At 71.0% G+C, this 24,088-nt stretch overlaps 2 protein-coding genes across 11 annotated transcripts; both read left to right on the top strand.

Moving 5' to 3' along the window:
- The first annotated feature begins 546 nt into the window (after positions 1–546).
- Positions 547–17,727, top strand: LOC139439392 (uncharacterized). Its single transcript, XM_071216544.1, has 7 exons — positions 547–551; positions 1,056–1,175; positions 1,366–1,498; positions 8,382–8,495; positions 12,895–13,064; positions 14,604–14,745; positions 17,596–17,727. Exons 1-7 carry the CDS (start codon positions 547–549, stop codon positions 17,725–17,727), a joined length of 816 nt encoding a protein of 271 aa, XP_071072645.1.
- On the top strand, positions 13,170–24,034 carry EGFL7 (EGF like domain multiple 7). 10 transcript variants are annotated; one of them, XM_058302688.2, is made up of 10 exons: positions 13,170–13,325; positions 17,371–17,460; positions 20,492–20,611; positions 20,750–20,866; positions 21,520–21,632; positions 21,962–22,111; positions 22,250–22,414; positions 22,977–23,041; positions 23,440–23,602; positions 23,721–24,034. In XM_058302688.2, exons 3-10 carry the CDS (start codon positions 20,532–20,534, stop codon positions 23,741–23,743), a joined length of 876 nt encoding a protein of 291 aa, XP_058158671.1. In that variant the 5' UTR covers positions 13,170–13,325; positions 17,371–17,460; positions 20,492–20,531; the 3' UTR covers positions 23,744–24,034. The 10 variants fall into 10 exon arrangements, with proteins under 10 accessions (XP_058158671.1, XP_058158667.1, XP_058158670.1 ...); XM_058302684.1 differs by lacking the exon at positions 13,170–13,325 and adding an exon at positions 15,879–16,036; XM_058302687.2 differs by lacking the exon at positions 13,170–13,325 and adding an exon at positions 16,043–16,154.
- The last annotated feature ends 54 nt before the right edge of the window (positions 24,035–24,088 follow it).

Raw genomic sequence — 24,088 nt, 5'->3', positions numbered from 1 at the left:
AGGAGCCCGCTCACAGCTCCCCACGCACGGAGAATGAACGCTGTGGGCACAGCGCTGAGCAGAAAAGGCCACCTGAGGAACAGAAGGGCAAGGCGAAGTCACGACGCGAGAAACGGATCGCAGGTTCCCGTGGGGCGGCGGGGCTGGGAGGGGCCTTCTGGGGTGGACGGGCTCTGCCCCTTGACCTCATGCTGGTCACACAGGTCGAGCTGTCCACTAAGGCCTGGAAACACACTTTGGTCCACTTCAGTGAAAAAAACAAAGGATGCCGGTGGCTGATGGAGACCTAGGAGAAGACTCTCATTGAGCCCAGGACGGGGTGGCTTCTCCCAGCCCAGAGACCAAGCCATCCACCCTGAACGGAAGCTCTAAGAAAAATTACATCGTGGTAATTACATATATATATATATAATAAAAGTTGCCATTTAACCACTTTTAGATATACGAGTCAGGGAAATGGATGTGGCTCAAGCAACTGGGCTCCCACCTACCACAGAGGAGGTCCAGGGTTCTATGCTCAGGCCCTCCTGGTGAGCAAGCTGGCCCATGCGGTGAGCTGCCCACGCAGGAAATGCCACCCACGCAGGAGTGCCACCCTGCATGGGAATGCCACCCTGCACAGGAAAGCCGCCCCGCGCAGGAGTGCCGACCAACGCAGAGAGCTGGCGCAGCAGGATGACGCAACAAGAGACACAGAGGAGAGAAAATAAGAAGACAGAGCAGAACAAGGAGCTAGGGTGGTGCAAGAGAGTAGTTGCCTCTCTCCCACTTTGGAAGGTCCCAGGATCAGTTCCTGGAGCCACTTAAAGAGAATACAAGCGGACACAGAAGAACACACAGCAAATGGACACAGAGAGCACACATGGGGGGGATAGGAAATAAATTAAATATATATATATACACACACACAATTCGGTGGCATTAATTACACTTACAGCGTGGTACTACGCTCTCCACCTTCTATTTCCAAAATGTTTTCATCCCCCAAACAGAAGCAAGAGCTCCCACGCCCCTGGTCACTTCCGGTCCATTTTCTGTGAAGGCGCCCGTTCCAGATCCATCACGGAGGGGGACGCCTACAGCCCGGGCGCCCGCGCCTGCTGCTTCGCTCAGCAGGATGGCTCCGGGGACCAGCGGTCGGGACGCCGGAGTGCGGCCTCCAGTTTTTCCTGCAGGCAGGTCCTGCTCGGGGGTCTGGAGGGGCCGCGTTTACGGGTCCACTCTTCCCGCGACGGACCCTTGCGTTGCTTCCCCCTTTTGGCCACCGTCAGAAAAGATTTTCACCTGCCCAGCCCCCGTGGGTTTCCCAGCCGCGATGGCAGGGGTCCGGAAGCCAGCCCCCCCCCCCCAGACCCTCCCCTCCAGGGCAAAGCCCGGCGGCACGCTGACTCCGCACGTCCCGCTACGAAGACCTGCCACCGCAACCCCGAGCCCAAACCCGCCCGTGACAGCCACGCCGCCCGCCCCCCTGCCCTCGGTCCCTTCGTCGTCCCTGACCGCCAGACAAGACCACAGCCCAGGGCACAGCAGAGGCCGAGGACGTCCCAGCGCGGGAGGGCGGTCGAGTGGGGCGCCCCAGGACCCCGGGATCCCACCTGTGGGGTGCGGGCGAGCTCCAGGCGCAGGCAGAGACCCAGAGCGCGGGCAGGGGCTGGCCTGGGCCCGGGGGACCCCGAAACGCAGGTTCTCCCGGTCAGAAGGAGCCCCTCGCTCCCCGGGCTTCTGCACTTTTACTGCGTTAGGACGGGGCTCCAGGCGCCCCGCACGGTTCCCCAGGCTGTGCGCGGGGGTGCAGCGGGTCCCACGCGCCCCCGGCCCGCCCCGAAGCCCACGGCGCCGGCAGGTTCTGCAGCCGCCGTCCCGCCCCGTGGTGGGACGCCGCCACCCAGTGGGCAGCGAGTGAACTGCACCCCGGGGGCCTCGCGCGGTCAGCCGGACACGGGTCCCTCCCTGCTGGCGTCAAGCGCACCCCACACGCACGGCTGCTGGGAAGGGCAGCAGGGCTGGGGCGGGGCTGGACGGAGGCCCAGGACCTTCGCCCTGGGCAGGGGAGAGGACGGGGGCGCCTCCATCTGTCCACACCCCCGCCCCCCGTGGCCGTGGTCCTGCCGGCCACCAGCTGCTGGGCCTGAGCCGCTGCTCCGCCCGGGCCCCTCCTGCCCGGCCCCCGCCCCCGTCGTGGAAGGGACAGCGTGGGCGGCGCGCTGGGCCCTGTGTCAGGTGTGGGGGGCGGTGGCCGTGCTCTGAGACCCCGGCCCCCCGCCTGGGGGTGAGGGCAGTGTAGGGAGCCCCGCGCCCTTGTCCAGGGGCCCGGACAGGTCTCCAGGAGGGTGGCCTTGGGACGGTCCCCCAGCACGGCCAAGGACACAGGGACCCCTCCCCACACCCCAGGTGCTTCCTGAGGTCAGCGGAGGGAAGCCGCGAGGCCACTGGGGACGGGCTCGGTCCTCGCAGGGCAGCGGCAGGGCCTCGGGGCAGGCTGGGCCCAGGCGTGACCCTGCTCAGGACATGTGTGGCTCCCCTTGGCCGCCAGGCATGCGCCCCCCACCCTGGCAGACCCCCCCCCCAGGGCTGACTGAACATCCGGCCAGGCACAGGAGAGGACACAGGCTCTAGGGGGGCAAACACCTGGGGGGCCTCTTCCGCGGCCCTTCCCACCCCACGCAGAAACGGGGTGGCCCTGCAGGGGACCCCGGGCCCTTCCTGCAACCCAATACCTCATCAGGGTCCCCCCACCTCACCCCAAGTTCCACATCCTGCTGCCTCCCCTCCCATTAGGACAGGAGCTCTCAAGCCTGGCCCCACCCTGGGAGCAGCCGGGGGCACCTGCTGGGCTGGGGGGCTGCACCGCAGGGTCTGCGGAGCCCCGGATTCTGCCACGCAGCCTGTGGGGAGCCGTGAGCGAGCTCTCAGCGCTGCTCTCTCCCCGCTCGAGCCTCGTTTGGGAAATGGGAACGTTCCCCGCAAGGCTCGCAGGCTGGGGAGGGCGCTGGGGCCCCCCGGGCCTCAGCCGGGTGGCCGGCTCCCCGAGAGCCTCCACTCACAGAGGCCAAGCCCCCCACCCACAGAGAGGGAGCCCGTCCACTCTCATAGCGGATGGGCAAGGCCTCGGGCCCCTGGTGTGCTGGGGGGCAGTCACCCCACCCCTGGGCTCGGTGCTGGGGGGTAGTCACCCCCAAACCTGAGGGGCAGTCACCCCCAAACCCTGGGCTTGCTGCTGGGGGGCAGTCACCCCCAAACCCTGGGCTTGCTGCTGGGGGGCAGTCACCCCCAAACCCTGGGCTTGCTGCTGGGGGGCAGTCACCCCCACCCTGGGCTTGCTGCTGGGGGGCAGTCACCCCCACCCTCGGCTCGGTGCTGGGGACCGTCACCCTCACCCGTGCCAAGCCAGCGTCGCCCCACACCCCCTCCTGTTCCTGTTTCCTCTCCGGATACCGCAGGGAGGGGGAAAGCTGAGCGACTCAGGCCAGGGTGGAACAAACAGTCAAGGGGGTCCCTGCGGGGCTTCTGCCCCCAGCCCGGTCACCGGCCCCACCCAGGTCGCCCCTCCTCGGCCGGGCGGCCTCCAGCCCAGACCCCCAGGGTCCGTCCAGGAGTGGACCGCAGCTGCAGGCTGACTTAACCCCCAGTCCCGCGGGCGCAAGGTCCCAGAAGGCGAGCGGGGAGCAAGGAAGGCCGGTCTCCTGCTGGCCCTGGGTGCCTCTCGCCCCCACCGGCCCAGCGTCCCCCAGCTCCACACCAGGCAGGGACGGGGTGCGGGCGGCGCCCCCCACCCACCCCGGGCCAGCCCCGCTGCTGCAGCCGCACGGGGAGCCCCGCGTCCACCAGGGGGCAGCGGGCCGGGCTGCAGGGCGCTGCGGGGGACAGGGCACCCTGCGCAGGCTGGCGCGGAGGCTGGAGGCACGGGCCCGCGGGACGGTGCCCAGGCGCCGAGGCCCCTCGTTCCCGCCACCCCACGACCGACCGTGGGTGCTGGTGGGAAAGCCGCTTCCCGTGCCCGGGGGACCCGCACGCCGCAGCCGCCTCACCCTCCTCCAGGGCCCCCGTCCCAAAGAATAAAGGGCGCGCCGGCTCTTCCCGCGTGGGGACATTTGACGGCCCGTGCCCGTCAGGCAGCCCCGCGCCGACCCAGACAGCGCCCCGCCCCCCCAGACAGCGCCCCGCCCCTCCCCCACTCCTGCTCCCCGTGGGGTCTGCAGGCGTGCACCCCTCCCGGCGGCCCCAGCCCGGGACCCCGGGGAGGGGGCTCAGCCCCAGTCGCGGGAGGTGAGCGTGTGGGAAACCCCTGCCGTGGGCCGGTCCCTCCACCCCGACTTGCTCCCCGCCTCAGTTTCCTCCTTTGACCAACGGGGACAGGCCGCCCCCTCCCAGCAGCCCCAGGGGAGCGAAGGCCCGTAGAGCCGCCGCCTCCCTCGCCTGCCCGCGCCTTCGGGCCCGCCCCGGCCGCGGGGGGGCGCCTGGCCCGGCGCGGGGGGCAGGAAGGCGGCAGAGGCGCGTTTCCGCCGCGGGGCCCGGCGCCCGCGAGTGCAGGCGGCGATAAGGCACACATGGCCCGCCGCACGTCGCCTTTTGTCCCGGCCCGGTCAGCCTTTCCGGCCCGGCCGGGAGGGAGGTCGCTGCGGCCGGCCCCCTCCCCCGCCCCCCCCCCTGCCCTGGCGGCCGCTGGGGGGGGCCCGGCCCGGGGGGGAGGGGGAGGCCCGGGGGCAGCAGGGGGAGGGGGCTGGACGCCTCCCAGGGCGGCTGGGCCTCAGGCTCGGCCAGTCCTGGCCCGGCCTGACCCCTCCTGAGGCGGCCCTGGGGAGGAGGAAGGGGCCAGCTGTCCCCTCCGGCCCCCTCCCCTGCTGGCCGTCACTGCCCAGCTTTGGGCCCACGTGTCACCCCCCACGGGACCACCCCCAGAATGCCTGCCCGACAGCCACCCTCATCCCCCGCAGGGACGGCAGCCCCTGCCCAGCCACTGAGAGGCTTTCTGAGGAGGGGGCTCACTGGCCCCCAAGTGGGGTCTCTCCCACCCCCCTAAGTGCAGGCTGCCCCCTTGGCTGAGGAAGGGGCCCCAGGCCCCGAGCGCGGGCCGGGGGCGGCCGAGGACGCTGGACAGGCCGAGCCCACCCTGCCCGTCCCCCGCTGGCTGGAAGGCTGTGGGGCTCACGATGCCCCCCCAAGGCTGTGTCCTCAGACCCCCGGGCCCCACGAGACTCACCCCCCGGGCTGGGGGCTCCTCGGGGCTCCCCCCACAACATCACGTTGTGGCCCCGCGCCCCCGGAGAGGCCCGGCCTGGGCCAGAGTATCTGTTACAAGCCTTAGCTCGACCCCCACCCAACGGTGAAAGGGGCAAGGGGGGGGGCGGCGGTCTCTGGCAGGACAGCGGGGCCCAGGCCGCAGCTGCAGGTGGGACCTTCTAGAAAGATGACTGAATCCACAGGGGCGGAAAGCAAATCGGGGGGTGCGGGGAGCCAGGCGGGCGGTGAGCGCCGGGGAGCAGGGGTGCCCTGGGCGCAGAGACGGCTCGCCTCCTGGCTGCGTGCAGACGGCGCAGGGCACGTTCGCCAAAACTCGTTGAACTGTTGCAAGGCCATGCGGGGAGCGGGTGAGCGCTCGCTTCCCACACGGGAGGCCCCGGGTTCAATCTCCGGCCCCGGGCCTGGAAAGAGAAGAGAGAAACCCTGCGTCACATTCATCGCGTCACGTTCGCGGCGTTGCGGTCACTTCACCTCAGCCGAGCTGATCTGCAGAAGCACTTCTGGGGCCGCAGCCCTGCCCTCTCCTGCCACGCTCACCTCTCAAGGACTCAGTCGCCCCCCCTGCCAATGGGGCTAACAGCAGATGAATTCTCAGCAGGCAGTGAAAACGCTGCCTGGGGCTCACGGCACCCCAGAGATGCCCGGCAGCGCCCCGCGGGGCTGCTTGGGAAGCCTTGTGCGCCACAGCCGCGACGCTCCTAAGAACGAGCACACAGCCCCGCCGCCGGGCTGCAGACAAGACGGCTATTTTCAGTTTGGAATCATAAAATAAAATCTAAATGAAATATCCCCAGGTCTCGAGTGACCTTCCTGCCCCCCTGCCCCCCCAGCCCAGCAGTTGGGCTCCTCCCCCCTCCCCCCTCATCCCACCCCTCCCTCCCGCACTCGCCTCCCCCTCCTCCCCACACCCTCCTCCCCTCCTCCCTGTACCCTCCCCCCTGCACCCTCCTCCCCCTCCTCCCCCACCCTCCTTCCCCTCCTCCCCTCCTCCCCCACCCTCCTTCCCCTCTTCCCCCTCCTCCCCCACCCTCCCCAGGTAGCAGCCCTCCTTTCAGGAACAGCCCTGGGGGTGGGGGAAGCCCCTGGAAACGCCTGGAAACGCCTGGAAGCTCTGACCAGCGGCCCCCGCAGGGCTGCAGAGGAGCCTGGACAACTCACGTCCTGCTCCAGGCCGGTCGCCCTCCCACCCTCCCTCAGCCAGCAGCCTCCCGCCAGGCGCTGGCCAGGGCCCAGCTGCCCCTATCTGCAGGGACGGGCCCGGGCGAGGGGCTTTCTGGTCCCCTGGAGACGGTTCGTGTTAACGCTTCCCCTGCTCGAATGGTCACCGGAGCGGTTGTGGGGTAACGACCCCCGCACGCCGCCCCACGGAGCCCGGGGCCCCCGTATCTGGGCTGTGGCACAGGCGGCGTCCCTCCCTGAACACAGAGCGGGGCGCGGGCCGGGCAGGGGCCGTCCACAGGCCCTGAAGCTGCAGCCTGGCCACAGACCTGCTTTCTGGAACATTCCACCCGGGTGACCGGCCCAGAGAGATGACGGCAGGGGGCCTTTCAGGAAGCGCCGAGCCAGCCTGACCCGGCCACCTGGGAAGGGCCGCAGCCGGAGTGGAGGGGGGGGATTTCCGGCCATTGTCCGGCGGGGGGTGGCTCAGGAAGCCGCTGTCCCCAGGCGGGGCTGACCGCGCGGGGGCTCGGGGACATCCTGGAGGGGTCCGGGAGGGGAGCACGTGCGCCCACGTGGGTGCAACGGGGAGTGGCAGGCGGCCCCACGAGCAGGGATGGGGAGAAGGTGGGGCAAGGGTGCAGGTCAGCAGGACACGGGGTGCAGCCAGGAGGCCGTTGGGGGCAAAGTGGGGACCCAGGCCCAGGGAAGGCAGCTCACCCCAGGGATCCTCGAGCTGAGGGCGGGGGGGGGGGGGGGGGAGGGGGGGAATAGGGGAGGGGGGAAGAGAGGGAAGAGGGGAGGGGAGAGGGGAGGGCAGGGAGGAGGGGGAGGGCAGGGAAGAGAAGAGGGAGGGAGCAGAAGGCAGGGAGGCCGGGAGAGCTCAGAGGGACCTGGAGGTGGCTAGGTGCTGCCACGTGCAGCTGTGCAGCCTCGGGTGCAGCCTTGGCCTCTCTGAGCCTCGGTTTCCCCGCACAGTGGGGGCGACGGCGGAGCCCCGCTGGCCAGGCATGTGAGGGCTCAGTGAACAAAGGGGTGCAGAGTGCCTGGAGGCCCCCAGGCCCAGGCTCAGACCTCAGCGAGTGGTGCCACCAGCGTCAGGGTTGCGGAAAGCCAGCAGGGGAGCGCCCGAGGCTGGGGGGCGCCCCAGGCTGGTGAGCACCTGGGCCCCCGGCCCCCCTGCCCTCCCCGCCCCCCAGAGCAGGGCCAGGCGGGAGACCCAGGCGGGCTGCGTTGCAGACGCTTCCCAGCACCGAGGCGGAACAACGAGACATTCCAGGGCCGAGCGCATTCCGCAGGGCCCGTGGGGGCGGAGACCCCTGCCCCGAGTCCAGCCGAGGCTGGCGGCACTCCAGGAGGGGACCAAGGGCCAAGTCTGCCGAGCGGGGCCTGGCCGCCGCCCTCTCGGGCACCCGGGAGGCTCGCAGCACCCAATCCTCTCCCCGGGGGCCGGGGGTGGGGCTCCAGCCCGGGCCTCGCGCCCCCCCCAATGGGCTTGCCCAGAACCCGCCTGGCCGCGGGTGCTCTGCCAGCCCCCGGCTCGCCAGGGCGTCACCCAGACGGGCGGCCCCGATTCCTCGGCACCCCGGGCAGGGAAAGCCAGCCCTGGCGCTGGAGTCAGGGGTGGGAGCCACGCCAGCTCTGCCCCTCCCCGGCGTGGCCTGTCTGCCTCGGGCACTCACCTGCCTCGGGCGCTCACCTGCCTCGGTCCTCACCTGCCTGGGTCCTCACCTGCCTGGGTCCTCACCTGCCTCGGGCGCTCACCTGCCTCGGTCCTCACCTGCCTGGGTCCTCACCTGCCTCAGGTCCTCACCTGCATTCAGGAGGGTTCCTGCCCACAGGTGCCTGGACCCTGAGCCTCCTGGAAGGCTCGCCCAGCTTGTGCCTGGCCCAGAGGCCACCATAAGGCACCGGCTCCCGCACCTGCCTCCCTGTTCCCTTGTGCGCGGGGTCCTGGCCGACTCCCCCTCCCCGCCCAGCAGCCTTCCCCAGCTGGGGCCTCCGATCAGAAACGGAGGAAGGGGCAGCTGCTGCGGGCAGCGCCGGCCGCTCCTCCGGCGACGGGGCAGAGCGGCCACACGAGCCTGCCGCGCCAGGTACGGGCCCGAGGAAGGACCCGTCCACGGGAACCTGCACACGCCCTTTCAGCGCAGCGCTGCACAGGCGCCGGGAGGTGCCCACGAGCAGCCGTCCATCAGCGGGCACTGCCGAGGGGACCAACGGGGCGCGTGCTCGCCGCAGATGGGAATTACTGGCCCTAAAAAGCAGTGGGGTTCCTAGAGCACGGCGGAACCCCAGACGTGCCACGCCAAGGGAAGCCACCGGCACAAGGACTCACACGGCACGATCCCAGGGGGCGGGAGGTCCAGAGCAACCCGGCCCAGGCGCAGAGAGGGGCGCCGGGGTTGCCAGCGTGCGGGGAGGGCACGGTGACACGGCTTCTTCTGGGGTGACGAAACTGCCCTAGAATGGACAGTGGCGATGGCCGCACGTGCCCGTGACTCTACCAAAAACCACTGGATTCTACACTTTAAGTGGGGGCTTTGCAGGGCATGTGCATCACATCCCAATAGAGCTACTGAAGAAGGGAAGGGAAGGGAGAGGAGGGGAGGGGGGGGGGGAGGGGGGAGGGGGAGGGGGGAGGGGGAGGGGGAGGGGGAGGGGGAGGGGGAGGGGGAAAGAGAAAGCAAGCACGCCCTGGCTGCCTCCGGGCTCTCCCCGAGGCCAGCCTGGGTCCCCGGTGGGGCGCTGGGGGCCTGCCCCACGGCCGGTGCCCAGTGGACACAGGCCCATCTCAGTTCTTGCCCTCCAGACCTTCTCTGGGTTGGGGTCAGTCCCCACAAGGGCGCAGTGGGAAAGGCAGCTCAGAGAGGTGCGGCGAGTGGCCTGAGGTCACACAGCTAGCAGCAGAGAGCCGGGGCCCAGGGGCCCAGTGCTCCTCTGGGACAACCTGGGACGAGGAAGGAGAAGGACCAGGGAGGCTAGTGGGCAGAGGGGACCTCGAGGGGGCTCCCCAGGGAGGGCCGAGCCTGGCCGGGGCAGCGGGCGTGGACGCCGCCACAGGGGCTCAGCCCCCAGGGAGGGGGCTCTGACCCCTAGGCCAGGCTCTGTGTCCCTGGGCCCCAGGTCACCCATGGGTGGCCCTGGCCCCCGGGGAGGCCACGGGGCCGTGAGCTCGTGGTCAGGAAGAGCCCCTGGGCCTGAGCGTGCGGCCCCACACTCCCCCCCGGGGGTCAGCCCTGCCACCGGCCCTGACGCAGATCCCCTTCCCCTCCGGGGGCTGCCATTGTTCTCCGCGGCGGCCCCATCTCCCCGCACACCCACTTCCTGTTTCCTGCCCAAGAGGAAGCAGAGATTTCTGGCTCTCCAGGCAGATGCTTGCCTTTTAGGTTTTTTTTTCCCTTTTCTCTCTTTACATTTTTTAAGGATGTGAGAAAAAATAAAAGCAAACATGGCTTCAGAGCCGAGGAGGAACTCAGGGGCCCCCGCGGGGGGCTCCGAGCCGTGGGTGGGGGGTCACGGGCCCCTTCGAGAAGCCCTGGGCCCCCCCCAGGAAAAGGCCCAGGCTTGAAATCGCCCTCACGCTGGTGGGGCGATCAGAGACCCCCTCCTCCCCGGGGCTCCCGAGTTACGACCTTCTGTGCCCTGGCGTCACACATGGGGAAACTGAGGCAGAGAAGCCTTCATGGCCCTGACCCCCTGGAGCCCCTGCAGACAGGACTGAGTCCCAGGCTGACCACCACGGTGACACGGGCTCCCTGGGAGGGGGCTCCTGTGCCCCCCCCAGCCCCCCACTGCCTCCCCTGTCGGCTGGGACCAGTGGACAGCCCCCACTGCCCGCCACCTGCCTGGAGCCAGGGGCTCCCGGGTCACCCATGCAGCCTGTTGCCTGTCCCCTGCGGGCCAGAGCACTGCTGCCCGGGGTTCGAGGCCAGCCTCTGCCATCGACAGGCTCCATGACCTCAAGCAGCCCAGGCCTCAGTTTCCCCCACTGTAAGTGGGTCAATCACGGCGTCGACCGCCGAGGGTGGGCGTGAGCCCCCGAGGGGTGCCGTGGGAGGCAGTGCAGCGCTCAGCGAGCCTGGGCGCGCTCTCTCGTGATTTTCTCCCCACGAGGCTTGGCCCAGGGACAGGAAATGCGCCCAGCGATGGGCAGGAGCGCCCAGCTCTTCCCAGGAGGGCCGGGGGGCTGCACGTGCCAGCTGTGGGGCGAAGCCCCGGGGCCCCACCTCCCCGCCTGCCCATGGCCCCGTTCCTGGGAACTTCCCTTTGATCCGGGCTAGATAAAGTGTTTTTTCCTCCCGACCTAACGGCCGTCCCCAGGGGCTTGGCCAATGGCTGCCGGGCCGTGCGTGGGTCCAAGGTGCTGCGCGGGGGGTGGGGGGACCTCGCCGCAGCCCCGGGGGTCCGCCGCCCCTCTTCTTGGACACCCCAGGGGAAGCCTGGCCTGGACAGGAGGCGCCGCCACGGCCTGGAAGAGCTGGAGATAAGAGGCCTGGGCACGGGGCCGCGCTGGGGCCGAGCACCCCGAAGGCCACCCCAGCTTCTGAGAGCAGCGCCCCGCACGTCTCCCACGTCAGCCAACCCCGTCCCGCCAGCAGGCCCCGCGCTCGTGCGGGGGAGCGGCCACCCTGCACCCCGCAGCAGAGGGGACGCCGGGCCCCCCAAGCAAGGCCGCGCCCCAGCTGGCGGCCGCTTCCCTCTCCCTTTGCCCGCCCCCAGCCCACTTCTCTGCCCTCCCCTGGGCCCCCAGCCCCACTCTGGGCGACATTCCGAAATGTTTCCCAAGAGACAAATTCTGCTGTTCAAAATTAAGACGCCCCCCGGGTCTTTCTACACTAAGAAATGATGAGAGGGCGGAGCGGGCGTGGCTCAGGCGGCTAGGGGTCTGCTTCCCATATGGGAAGTCCCGGGTTCGGTCCCCGCCGCCCCCTGGAAACAAAAAACAACAAGCAAATAAAGGAGGGAACCAGCTCAGGGGAAGCGCAGTGACTCAGTGGCAGAGCGCCAGCTTCCCGCACGCGAGCTCCTGGGCTTGTTCCCCGGCCCCCATACCTCAAAAAAAAAAGAAGAAATGATAATGACCTGACACCATCAGAATGGCTACGGTGAAAACGGCTAAAAACACTACCAAGTGTTGGCGGGGTGTAGGGCAGCGTCCACGCGTGCTGACCACCGGCCTCTCCTGGGCCTGGCGCAGCAGCCCAGAGACGGGCACCAAGACGCTGCCGGCAGCCACCCTCCTGGGCCCACACCGCCAGCGCCGCGCCCCCAGGAGGGTCTGAGCTGGCAGTGGCAGCCCCGGAAGACGCGGAGCCCGGGGACCCGAGGGCCAGTGGGCGAGAACACGCCTGAGTGGGAAGTCCAGGCGGGTCCCTGGGGGTGACAGGAGCTATCTCGGGTGGGCTTGCTTTGGGGACTCTCACCGGGTACCCCAGGCCGGCGTTCCACTGTGGCGGAGGTTTGCCCACCATGCACCTGCACATCTGGGGGTCCACGTGGCCCCTTGCCACTTTGTCGGCACCTCGGGGGACTGGTGCGCGTGGCAGGAGTGGCCTCTGTCCTGGGGATGGGCCTGGGGCAGGGCTCCCCAACGGCACCCACCCCTCAGGACAGAGGCCACCGCTTCCACACAGGGCCCTGGCCGTGCAGGCGGGGACCGCAGGGCCCTGCGCCAGGACAGAGAAGGGGCAATGACCGGGCAAGCTCAGGGGCAGAGCTCACAGGGCTCCCTGCGGATCTGCAGGGGTGCAGCCTCTCCAGGGCTCCCGCCTGGGCAGCAGGGGGGACAGGCGACAGGAGGGCCATAACGGAGTGGGTGACCCCGGAGAAGGAGACCAGGGGGCGGTGAGGAGGGGGCTGCTCAGACACCCCTGGGGTCCATGACCAGGGCTCTGAACGTTCATCTGACAATGGAGAAATCCCAAGTCAAAGAACATCCCGTGGGGGCTGTGTGCCCGGGGGCAGCACAGGGTGCTTTTCACAGACACAGGGATCTGTGAACGGGTGGCGGGGGGGGGGGGGGGGGGCAGGGTGGGGGGGGAGGGGAGAGCGGGAGGGGAGAGGGGAGGGAGAGAGGGGGAGGGAGAGAGGGAGAGGGGAGATGGGGAGGGGAGAGGGAGATGGGGAGGGAGAGAGGAAGGGATGGGGAGGGAAGGAGGAGGGAGAAGGTAGAGGAAAGGAAGGAGAGAGGGGTGGGAGAAAGGAAGGGAGAGAGAGAGAGGGAGAAGGGGAAGGAAGAGAGAGGGAGAGGAAGAGAGGGAGGGAGATGGGGAGTGGAGATGGCGGAAGGAGATGGGGAGGGGAGGGAAGGAGGAGAGAAAGAGGAGGAAGAAGTTAGAGGAAGATAGAGGAAGGGTGGGAGAAAGAGAGTGAGGGAGAAAGGGAAAAAGGAGGGAGGGAGACGGGGGGGGGGGGGGGGGGGAGAGGGAGCTGTCGGCCACCTCCTGCTCCGCCCCCCAACCTGCGCATGCGATCCCCTACCCCTGGTACCAGCCCACCCAGGTGGAGGCAGGTCACCTGGCCACGGGCACCTGTGCCGCCGCCAGCCCCCCGGGCCGGCCCCCGGGCCCCGTGCAGCCCCTGGGGGAAGGCCGAGCTGAGCTGGCGCAGAGCATGGCCCGGCCGGCAGACTGTCCTGTCCCCGCGGCCAGCGGCCACGCCGGGTAAACAGGAAGCCCCATCTCTCCCGGCGCTGCCGTCTCCTCTTTCCTGCCTGCAGCCCGGCTCGTGCGCCGCGCCCGGGCCCCTCGGCCTTGCGGCGGCCGGCGATGCCCACCCTGGCCTCGGCCAGGGGCTCAGCCTGCCCTCGCCCCAGGCCGCAGAGGCCCAGCCCGCGGAGCTGAGGGGTCCCGGGAGGGTCCCTGGGGGGTCCGAGAGGGCCAGCAGGCCCTGGCGACCCCTGCCCCGCCGCGCTCCCCTGGAAGGTAAGGCAGCTGCTCCCCCACGACCCTCGCCAGGTAGACGGGGCCCCGGCAGGGCCTCCCTACCAAACCACGGGCAGACAGGGAAACTGAGGCCCGGGCTCTGGCCCCTTGGGGAAACTGGAGAAGGCTGACCGGTCCAGCCTGGCCTCCACCTCCGAGCCGGCCTGGGGGGCTGTGGGTGAGCCCTTGCGGGCGGCAGGGCCCCAAACAGACGCCGTCAGGGGAGGGAGGGGACTGGGGTTCAGGGCAGCTTCCTGGGGGTGCACCTCCAAGGATGGGGGGTCCCAGCCTGCCCCACCCACCCTGAGCTCCTCCGACCCCGGCTCTGCCCCCTGCAGCACCACCCCTGGCTGGCCCTCCCCTTCTCTAGAACCCCCCTGGAGAGCCGAGTGGCTGCCAGGCAGCGCCCATCTCTGACCCTCGGGTACCTGCTCCCTGGCCCTCCCAGGCTTCACAGGAGCCTCCCACCTGGTGTCCTGCACCTGCGGGCTCTGCTGAGCTGAAGGGGGCTAGGACAGGGGGGCTGAGTGACAGCACCGGGGCCCAGCGCCAAGGGCCCCTCTCCTTGGGCTCGGTTCCCCTCTTAGCGGGGAGAGAGGGGCTGGGGGCAGCTCACCTGGCAGGTAGGTGGAGGGGTGGAGCTTGTTGGAAGGGACAGGAAACCCTTGACGCCCCGCAGCTCGGTGGGTGGGGGGGGCCCTCCCTGACGGCCCGGCCCCAGCCCCAGGACCCCCTCTGGAGGAGCACAGACCCCCGACCGGGCCTCTGTGTTCACAGCGGGGGGGGGGGGGTGCAGGGGGGGTGCAGCTTTCTCTTCTTCGCTAAGAGAAGAAAGCATGAGAAAAGGGGGGGGCGCGGCTGTCCCGACCCCACGCAGCCCCCCACTGACCACTGCACCCGGGGCCAGCCCCTCCTGCTCTGGGCCTTGGTTTCCCCACGAGATGTTTCCTGGCCTTCCACCTGGGGGCCAAAGGCAGCCCCTGGGCCTGGGGTGCGAGGGGGGAACGTCAGGACAGGGGCGGGCGCAGGGCGGTCTGGGCAGAGGGCGTCCAACTTGGCCGACGGCCCCCCAGATCCCGGGGTGTCAGCAGGACGCCCAAGCCCTCTGGCTGCAGAGCCCGTGGGCGGGAGAGCGAAGGGGCCCTGAGGAGGGGGCCCTGCGGAGGGGGCCGCTGGTGGGGGTGAGGCTGGACCCCCAGGGCGGGCTGGGAAGAGGTGGGGCTGGGGGCATCATGGGGGCCTGCCCTCCCCGCTCAGGTGACACTGCCTGAGCGCCAGGAGCTCCCTGGACCACCCCCAGGTGGCCTGCATCTCCGCTGTCCCCACTGAAGAGATGGGGAAACTGAGGCTCAGCAAGGACGAGCCCCCCGAGGCACGAGCCGGCCTGCAGCAGGCCTGGCGCGGCTGTGGCGGCCACACGGTACGGGGGATGTTTCCCTCTGGCCTCGGCATTCCGGGGAGTCCCCCGGGCTGCTCCCACAAGTCTGGGCCCAGGATGTCCAGCCGGGGGGGGGGGCTGCAAGGAGGTGGGGCGCGCACCCCGAGAAAAGCGGGGTTTGGCGAAGCCATGGCCAGCTGGGCAGCCCGGGCGAGCCCTCAGCAGCTGCCCAGCCCCCTCAGGCACCACGCACCCCCCGCCCACCCCTGCCACGGGGGAGCTGCCTCGTCCCCACCCTTATGGCAACCGCTGCCTTGCCACCCAAACGGGGAAACTGAGGTCAGACTCTGGGGCCGGAGCACCCCCTTTGCACACCTCGTTGCTCCCCTGTCCCCCCACCCCACACCTTTCAGGCTGCTGGAGGCAAAGGGGGGTGGGGGATGAGGAGACAGGATGGAGAACATGCTTTCCCTCGGGTCCAGCCATCACCCGCCGGAGCACCCTGAGAAGTGGGGCTAGGGGCTTTCGGGGACCCTCCCCATGGGGAAATGGTTTGGGCTCCTAGGAAAGGCCCACATCTCTGAGCTGAGGCCTGCCCCCATTCAGCAGCGCCCCCCCAACTGCGGGACCCATAGAACAGGCTGTTCTCCGAGCACCCAGCCAGCCCTGTGCAGCCCAGGCCTCCTCCCGCTGGGTCCCGCTAACTCCTGCACTGGCCAAAGCTCCAGCCGTGGCCGGGAGCCCCTCGAGGCTCACACATCTGGGGGTGCAGGCCTGAGTCTACAGTCCCCGGACAAATGGCCCGTGGCCCAGAGAGGCGGCGAGCCCCTCCGCTGCACTGTGCGCCCGCAGCCCCTGCCCCCGCCAGCTTTGCGGGCGGTGGATGGGGAGGGGTCAGCCGGTGTCACCCGCCAGGCTGACAGCTGAGCACGAATCTGGCTCCGGCTGATTCGGGGTTGGACTCTGAAGTCCCGCGGGGCCAGCTACCGCTCCCCCACCTCCCCACAGCCGCCAGCCCCCTCCCTCTCCGGCCCCCCGCCCGCCCCTCTGCCTCCTGTTTGTTCTGCTGGCGGATCCCCGTTATCAGCGGAGAACACACACAGGAAGTCCGGCCGGGAAGGGCCCATCCCAATCCCGATTTACACGGGACGGGAGCATAAAAAGCCGCCCTTCCTCGCCCGGGAGAGCCCCCTGCCCGAGCCCGGCTGGAGGGTGAGGCTGGGATGCAGGCACGCCTGGGCCGCCGCGGGGACCAGGCCCCAGCGAGGGGCAAGGTCCGCCCCGGCTGGAGGCGATGGCAGCGGGCGGCCCGGCCGAGGCTGGGCAGTGTCAGGTAGGGCAGGGCTGGGCTTAGGGGGGCAGGAGAGGGCGGCGGGGCACAGCCCCCAGGCTTTGTCCCAGCAACGGTGGCACCTGCGCCGCTGACCGCGACACAGCCCGGGCCTCCCAAGGTACGGAGAACGCTGGCCAGGTCACCAGCTGGGGGCCCGGCCTGATCCTGACCCCAGCACCCAGCCCCTGGGCCGCCCCGCGGCCGCGGCCACCCTGGAGGGAGATGCCAAACGCAGCTAAGAATTCTCCAGACAACTCCGGAGGCGGGTGCCAGGGTCGGCAGCAAGGTGTGCTCGGCCTGGCCCACTTTGGGGGTGTGAGGTCCCCCCAGTCCTCCTCTGCTGAGTGCTGGGGTGCTCCAAGCGCAGGGGGTGTTTCCTCAGCTCCTCCTTGGGAGGATCCTCAAGGCCACACCTGAGCCCAGGTGAGCTTTGGGCCGACAGGGCAGGCAGCCCCTGCCTCTCACCCGCTGACTTCGGGGGGCTCCAGGGCAGCTTGGTGGGGCACAAGCATCGCCAAATGGGTGATTTTGTCAGGCCCCCCTGGAGCCCCAGAGAAGCCCCTCGCCCTCCCTCTCCCCCCCCACCCCACCCCCAGAGCGGCAGAAGCCGGGGCCGGGCCCCCCGAGGTGTCCCCGGCTGAGAAGAGGGCCCCTTGCCCGGAGGAGATGCTCCCCAAGCTGCGCCTTCGGCCTCTGCCTGGATCAGGCCAGGGAGGCGGGCAGGAGGTCAAAGGGTCAAGTGACTGTAGTGTGACAAGGAAGGGCAGGGGACAGAGCGGTGGCTCTCCCCCCAGAGTCCTGCTTGCTCCTGCTCTTAACTCTTCGTTGCCCGGGGACACTTGGGGAGCCTGGGTCCGGGGGGGCAGGGCTAGGGTTCTAGCAGCAGGGCATCACAGCCGCGGCCGCCCTGGCTACCCTGCAGGCCCATCTCCCGAGGGTCTTTGGGGCCCCCCTGGACAAGGGGCAGTGACCGATGAACAGTGGGGAGGAGGCCCTCGTTCGGGGGGACTCCTCTCCAGCCTCCGGGGCCCACCTCACTGGGCGGGGTCCTTGCCCTCCCCTGACCTGAGCCAGTGAACGTCAGGACCCTCCCCACCCCCCAGGCTGGGCAGACGCTGGTGGCTTCCAGCAGCCCCAGTCCCCATCCTCTCCGTGCGCCCCGAGAGCCGAGCCCGCCCACCGCGGCGCCCACTCCCACGGGCACTTGAGGTGGCGACTCAGCTTCAGCCACGGCGGAGGGCGCTGGACGGGGTCGGCAGGCACGCGGCTGACCCCCGCCCCCTCCCACCACCCGAACGCCAAGGCTCTAACCCTTGCCCGCCTCTGACCCCCAGCCCCCGCCACCGAGGAGGTCTGGGCTGCCCCCAGTGCCCAGAAGAGCAGCCGGTGACGGATCTGGGGGATGACGGTGGCCCCCACACCAGGTGAGCTCCCCAGCTAGCCCGGGTCACGTGCACACACACGCCGTGGGACCTCGGGTTCAAGGGCAAAAGGTATCACATGGAAAGTAGAAGAGGAATGGGGAGGACGTAGCCAGAACGGCGCCGGGTCCCACGCAGGCCCTGGCCGCGCAGCCCACCGCCTCCTGGCCGCCCGGCCAGGTGCGGGGGCTGGGACCCCGCGTCACCCGTGAGGAGCAGAGGCCCCGAGAGGTGGAGCAAGGACCCAACGCTCGCAGTGGCTCGGCCTAGCCCCTGGGACCGCCCCTGCGCTGCGCATGGCTGGCCCACCGAGCGGGGGGTGCTCCCAGTGCTCTCCAAAGCAGATGGGCCGTGGGAGGGGTGCTGGGTGGGCGCCCCCACTGGGTCCCCAGGAGTCTACGGGTAGGAGGGAGGCGTGGGCGGCTCGCCCAGGTTCCCACCCGGCTCGGCCCACGCTCCGGGCGGCCTTGGGTCCTCGGGTGGGTCCTCGGTCTCGGCCTCCGGGGACTCGGGGTTGCTCCCCGGCAAGGTCAGTTTCAGCCGTGGGGGGGGGGAGGGGGGCCGGGCGAGCGTGCGGGCGTCCCACGCGGGCCCCCGCGCCCCCTCCCAGTCCAGCGTACCCAGCGGACGCAACCCCCTGCCGGGCCGCGGGTTCACGCGGGGGGCTCGGGAGGGGCCGCGGCGGCGCCCGGAGGCCGGACCGTGCGTCCCGGGGCCGGGGCGAGCTGGCTCACGGCCCGGCCCGGGGCAGCCGGAGCTCCGGAGGGGCCTCAGTTTCCCCATCTGCGCAATGGGGGCGGGGCGGACCTCGGAGCCCACCCCCACGGGGGGCGGGGCGCGGGCGGCGGGCAGGTGGGGCGGGGCGGGGCGCGGGGCGGGGCGCGGGCCCCCACGGCGCGGTGGCGGCGGCGGCGGCGCGTGCGCGCCCCGGATCGGGCGGTGAGTGCGGAGCGCGCGGGCGCCGGGCCGCCGGCGGAGGGGCGCCGGGAGCCGGGGCCGGGGTGGAGCCCTCCAGAGCCCGCGGCGGGGGCGGGGAGCCGGGGGGTCTCGCCGGCCGCGGAGCTGGGGGGCGGCCGCGGGGGCGCCGCCGCGCGATTGCCGGCGCCCGAGAGGTGAGCGGGCCGGGGCCGCCCGTGGCGGGGCAGCGCCGGCCTCCAGGAGGCGGGGGCCCAGCCGCGCGGCGACCCCGCGACCCCCGCCCGGATCCCCATCCTGCGCCTGGGTCCGGAGAATGGGCCCAGCGGCCTTGGGAAAGGGCTCCCCCTGCTGGCGACGGGGGGTGGGGCCCGGGGGCCGGGGCCGCGCGGGGGGCTCTGTGCGTGGGGGCGGGGGCGCAGCCTCCCTCCCACCCGCTGATCCGGGTCCTGCAGCTCGTCCCGGGCCCGAGTCGGGGCGTGGGGGACCCGAGACCCCGCAGCTTGTTTCAGGCTGGGGAGTGGGCGTCACACTCCACCGCACTCCCACCCAAGCCCCCCCCCCAGCCGGTGGGGGGCAGCTCGAGCGGGGGGTGTCGGGAGGGGCGGGCCGTGGAGAGGGAGCATCCACACTGAGTCACTGCCTGGCCGCCCCTCCCCCCCGGGGTCCTCACGACCAAAGCACCCCGTCTTGGGGAAAAGCGGGGTTCAGGGCCCCGGCCTCTGCGTGGGGTCGGCCCCCTCTGCCGACCCTCCAGGTGCGGGCTGCGGGGCAGGGCCACGGATTGCTATCACCTGCAGACGACCCCCCCCCCCGGCGCCCCCTCGCGGCTCCCCCACCCCGGCTGTAAAACCGAAGGGAAACGAGGTTCCGCCGCGCCCAGCACCCGCAGCGCCATCGGCTTCCTCCCGTCTCGGGGAAAGGCATGACTTTCGAAAATTTAGTCTCCTGAAAGCGGGGCTGCTCTCCTCGGCAGCTTTAACTCATTATGAGGGCCGGGGCGCGGCGGAGGACATTTGTCTCCAAGAGCCCAGCCTGCCCCAGCGCTGCGAGGGGGCCGCCGCAGGGGACCCTGGCAGCCCCCTCCCGCCGCTGGCCTCCCCTGCCCAGCGCCTCTGATCTGCCCCTCCACTTCCAGTCTGGCTTGGACCTCGAGGGCTGCCCCAGCAGCGTCCTCTTGCCAGGACCCACCCCTGCCCACGAACCCCGCCGCACTGCCCCTGACCCGGGCCCTGATGCCGCAGCTGCCCGCTGCAGCCTCAGTCTGGCCCTGACCCCTGCCCTCCCCGCTTGCCCACCTCCCCTGCCTAAAGGAGCCCCCCTGGCCTGATGCAGGCGTACCAGCGTGAACATAGCACCCGCCTGCCGCCGCCCCCCAGATTGCACAGAACTGAGGGAGGGCAGCCCCCCACCAGTCCCCGCGGCCTTGGCACAGACCCTTGGTTCTGGGCTGGGGGGTCCTTGCACCCCAGGCACCTCCCCTGGCCTCCCGGCAGCCACCCCCCCCCAGCCGGGAGGATGACGGTGGCTCCAGTGGCAGGCATGGGTGTCCCCGTCGCAGTGGAGCCGCTGTCCTGTCCCAGCAGAGTGGCCCACCCTCCCCGATGCCCCGCACCCCGCTCACCCCACCGCAGCGCCTGCCTGGCACGTGCCCCCATCCCACCCCACGGCCGACCGGGGACACGGTTCCCCAGCGGCGGGCGGGGCAGTTAAGCCTGGAGGGGCCAGAGTCGGGCAGCGGGTCCCAGGCTGGCCTGGGGTGTGCGTCCAGTTCCACCCGACCCTGCTGCGCTGGGGAGGGGGCCAGGAGGGGACTCCGTGTCTTTCGCCACTTGGACTCAGGAGGGAACCCGCCTCTGCCCTGGCCTGAGCCAAGCAGGATCCAGAGGCCTCCCTGACCCGAGCCGGGAGCGCAGCGTCCTGCGTCCGTCCCTGGGCCCACAGTTGGGAAGAGCCAGCATCTGCCTGAGCAGAGGGGGGGGACAGCGGGGGGCCCTGCCCTGGGGGCCGAGGAGGGGGGCCCCAGTGGGGGGCTGAGCCGGCATCGCCGACCACCGAGGGGGCACACTCGGGGGTGGGAGCTGCACAAGGCCTGACGCAGCGCGTGCTCTGTGCCCAGGCCAGATTGAGGAGGGGGCCACCCCACCCAGAGGCCGGCCATGGGGGGCCCCCGGGCGCTGCTGCTGCTCTGGTTCCTGGTGCTGGCGGCAGGCGGCACGGAGCACGTCTACCGGCCCGGGTGAGCCGGGGCGAGGGGCCCTGGGGTGGGGGCGGGGGACAACTTTGGAAAGCCCCTCCCTGGTATTCTGGGCTCCCTTGAGCTGGCGGGGGCGTTGGGTTCCCGGCCTGACCCTTGGCCCGCCCCCCCACCCTGTAGGCGCAGGGTGTGTGCCGTCGGGGCTCCGGGCGGCCCCGTGTTCGAGTCCTTCGCGCAGCGCGTGTACCAGCCCTTCCTGACCACGTGTGAGGGGCACCGAGCCTGCAGCACCTACCGGTGAGGGCCGCGCCCGCGCCAGGCCCCCAAGGCCGTCCCCGGGGGCCCCCCCATCTGCCGCACACCTGGGGAAACCCTGGGGCAAGATAGGAAATTGGGGCCTCGAGCAGGGCGGGGTGGCTGAGCAGCGCCCCCAGGGCCTGTTCTGTGGTGTCCGTCAGTCCAGATAGCAGCTGACCGCTCGGGCCCTGGCGCACCTGGGGGCACCTGGTGTGGCCTCCAGCACATCCGCTCTCCCCCCACCTGCTTTTGGAGGGGTTGCCCATCCTGCGGCCCTCCAGTGAGGGGTGCTGCCCCCCACCTGAGCGTCAGCTCTCACCTCCTCGGTGGGGCACCTACCCCCGTGAGAAGGTGGGGGCGGGCCAGGGTCCGGGGGCCTGAGGGGTCTGCTGAGCCGATGCCCAGCCGCAGCACGCTTCACCGCGTGAGAGCCGGGGGCCTGGGGTGAGGAGGGGTCTGGTCAAAGCCCCCCGCCCTGTCCCCCTGGCGGGAGGTGGGGGGCGGGGGCTTCGCTGGGGACTGAGCCGGGCAGACCACCTGCACAGCCGCCCTGGGGGGTCCACTCGGGAAGATGGCTCGGGGAGGGGGGCGCTGGGCAGGCTGGGCCAGCTGGAGGGCTGGACCCCCGCGAGCTGGCCTGGCCTGGCCCTCAGGACCGTCTACAGGACGGCCTACCGCCGCAGCCCCGGGCCGGCCCCCAGGCCCCGCTACGCCTGCTGCCCCGGCTGGAGGAGGACCGGCAGGCCCCCAGCGGCCTGTGCGGCAGGTGAGGGCACTGACCCCCGGGGACACTGAGACACTGCTTCTGGGACCCCAGGGCACTGCCCCCCAGAGCACACCACCCCTGGGGACCTCAGAACACTGCCCCCTAGGGACTCCGAAGACACTGCCTCTGGGACCCCAGGACACTGCTCCCCATGGACCCCAAGTCACTGATCCCTGGGGACCCCAAAGACACTGCTCCCTAGGGACCCTAAATGACTGTCTCCAGGGGCCCCAAAACACTGCCCCCCAGGACACACCACCCCTGGTGACCGTAGGACACTGTCCCTCAGGACCCGAGCCCCTGATATTAAATGGTGGTCCTGTGTGCAGCCCCCCAGAGGCCCCCCCCACTGTCCCCTCCTGAGTGGTCCCCACCGCCCACAGCCGTCTGCCAGCCACCGTGCCAGAACGGAGGAAGCTGTGTCCAGCCTGGCCGGTGCCGCTGCCCCGCTGGATGGCAGGGCAACACCTGCCAGACAGGTACACCCCGCCCTGGGTGGGATCCTCTGGGCACCCGCCCTCACATCCCATGTCTGCTGGCCCGAGGGGGCCCACTCCCGGGGAGGCTCCCCCACAGGCGCCAAGCCTGCCTGACTCCCCCTTCTCTGGGCCCCTCAGATGTGGACGAATGCAGCACGAGGGGAGGTAGCTGTCCCCAGCGCTGCGTCAACACAGTGGGCAGTTACTGGTGCCCGTCTGGGGAGGGGCACGGGCTGTCTGTGGACGGGACACTCTGCCTGCCCGAGAGAGGACCCCTTGGGGCGGCCCCCGACCCCACGCCAGGTAAATGCCCGCTCGCTGGTGCCACCTGGCTGCCGTGGCAGGCCACAGGGTGGCAGGGAGGGGGTCGTGAGGCAGATGGGGTACACGGGGTGGGTGGGGGACACCCGCGGGCAGGAGAGGCACGGGCACTGGGACAGGACCCCCCAGTGCCTGGGGCCTCTGGGGCGGAGGGCGCCGGGTTCTGGGGGGCACTGTGGGGAGGGCTGCCCTGAGGGCCTTGTCTCAGCCGGAAGTGGAGAAGGCGGGCCCGCGGGCCCCGGGCAGCGCCTGTGCTGGCGACGGGCCATTATTACTTTTGGTACGCGCTGTGACGCTTCAAACTCGTACCGTGAGTAATAATGCGCCGTCGGCAGCCCGACACCGAGACCGCGGCGCGTGGACCACCGGACCGGGGACGTGTGCCCGGGGTGCCTCAGGGACGGGCGGGGTGGGGGCTGCATCCCAGGCCGGGGGTGAGGGGGACTCGGGGCCTCCAGGCCAGCCCCGGGTGGGCAGCCGGGGCCCTGAGCCGGGGGTGGGGCCAGCTCCGGCCCCCCCTGACGGGCTCCTGCGTCCCCCCCAGGAGTGGACGCTGAGGTGGGGCAGGAAGTTCAGCAGCTGCGGTCAAGGGTGGAGGTGCTGGAGCAGGTGAGGCAGTCCGGGAGCTCCCAGGATGTTGGGGGAGGCGCGACCCCAGCTGAGTTCCCCGCTGCGCCCCGGGCCCGCTTCTGACTTGCGGGACAGCTGCCCGCAGCCTCTGGGCACCGCAGGCCGCGGCTGGAGGCTCGCTTGTAGCTGACAGCCCCAGGGGGCCTCGGCCGGGACCCCCAGGAGGGGTCCCCGGGTTTGGCTTGCCCCTGCCCCGCTGACCCCCCACCTGTGGCCTCGCCCCTGGGGCTCTGCTGGCACGCCAGCACCCTCTAGTGGGCACCGGCCCTGAGCCGGGCCTTGGGGTCCACGGAGCTCCCAGCCACTGCGGTTGCGGGCAGGTCCCGGGAGCAGAGGGCCGGCCCTGACCAGGCGCTCCCCCCGGCCTCTCCCCGCAGAAGCTGCAGCTGGTGCTGGCCCCGCTGCACAGCCTGGCCGCGCGGGCGCTGGAGAGCGGCCTGCCCGACCCCGGTAGTCTGCTGACCCACTCGCTGCAGCAGCTGGACCGCATCGACTCGCTGAGCGAGCAGATCTCCTTCCTGGAGGAGCAGCTGGGCTCCTGTGAGCGCCGCGGCCGGGGAGTGGGGGCGCTGGCGGGAGCGGGGCGGCCACGGGCCTGGGGGCGCTGGGGGCATGAGTGCACCCGTCCTCTGACCTCGGCTCCCCCTTCCGCCCGCAGGTTCCTGTAAGAAGGAGCTGTGACCTGCCAGCCCCCGGAGTCCACCTGCAGGCCACAGGCTGGACGGAGCCCGCCCCCCCAGCCACCCCTGCCGCTGGCTGCCAGCCCCCTCCTGGCCCTCCCCGACTTGGCCAGCCTCCCCCTGGCCTCAAGGGCCAAGCCCAGACAGAGTCCTGGCGGCCGCTGTGCCCCAGGGCTGAGGCGAGAGACGAGGGCGCCCCATCCAGGGCCTGGCACCCGGCCGCACCGACTGGACAGCCTGCCAGGAGGGGAACCCCATCTCTCAGCCTTGTCACAATAAAAACGAGACTCGACACTTGAGCTGCTGCATCCAGGGATGGCAGAGGGTGGCTGAGGCTCGCGGGGCC

This window comes from Dasypus novemcinctus, chromosome 8 (genome assembly GCF_030445035.2).
Source record: "Dasypus novemcinctus isolate mDasNov1 chromosome 8, mDasNov1.1.hap2, whole genome shotgun sequence".
Classification (NCBI taxonomy): Eukaryota; Metazoa; Chordata; class Mammalia; order Cingulata; family Dasypodidae; genus Dasypus; species Dasypus novemcinctus.
This window is presented reverse-complemented; position numbering and strand designations above follow the sequence as displayed.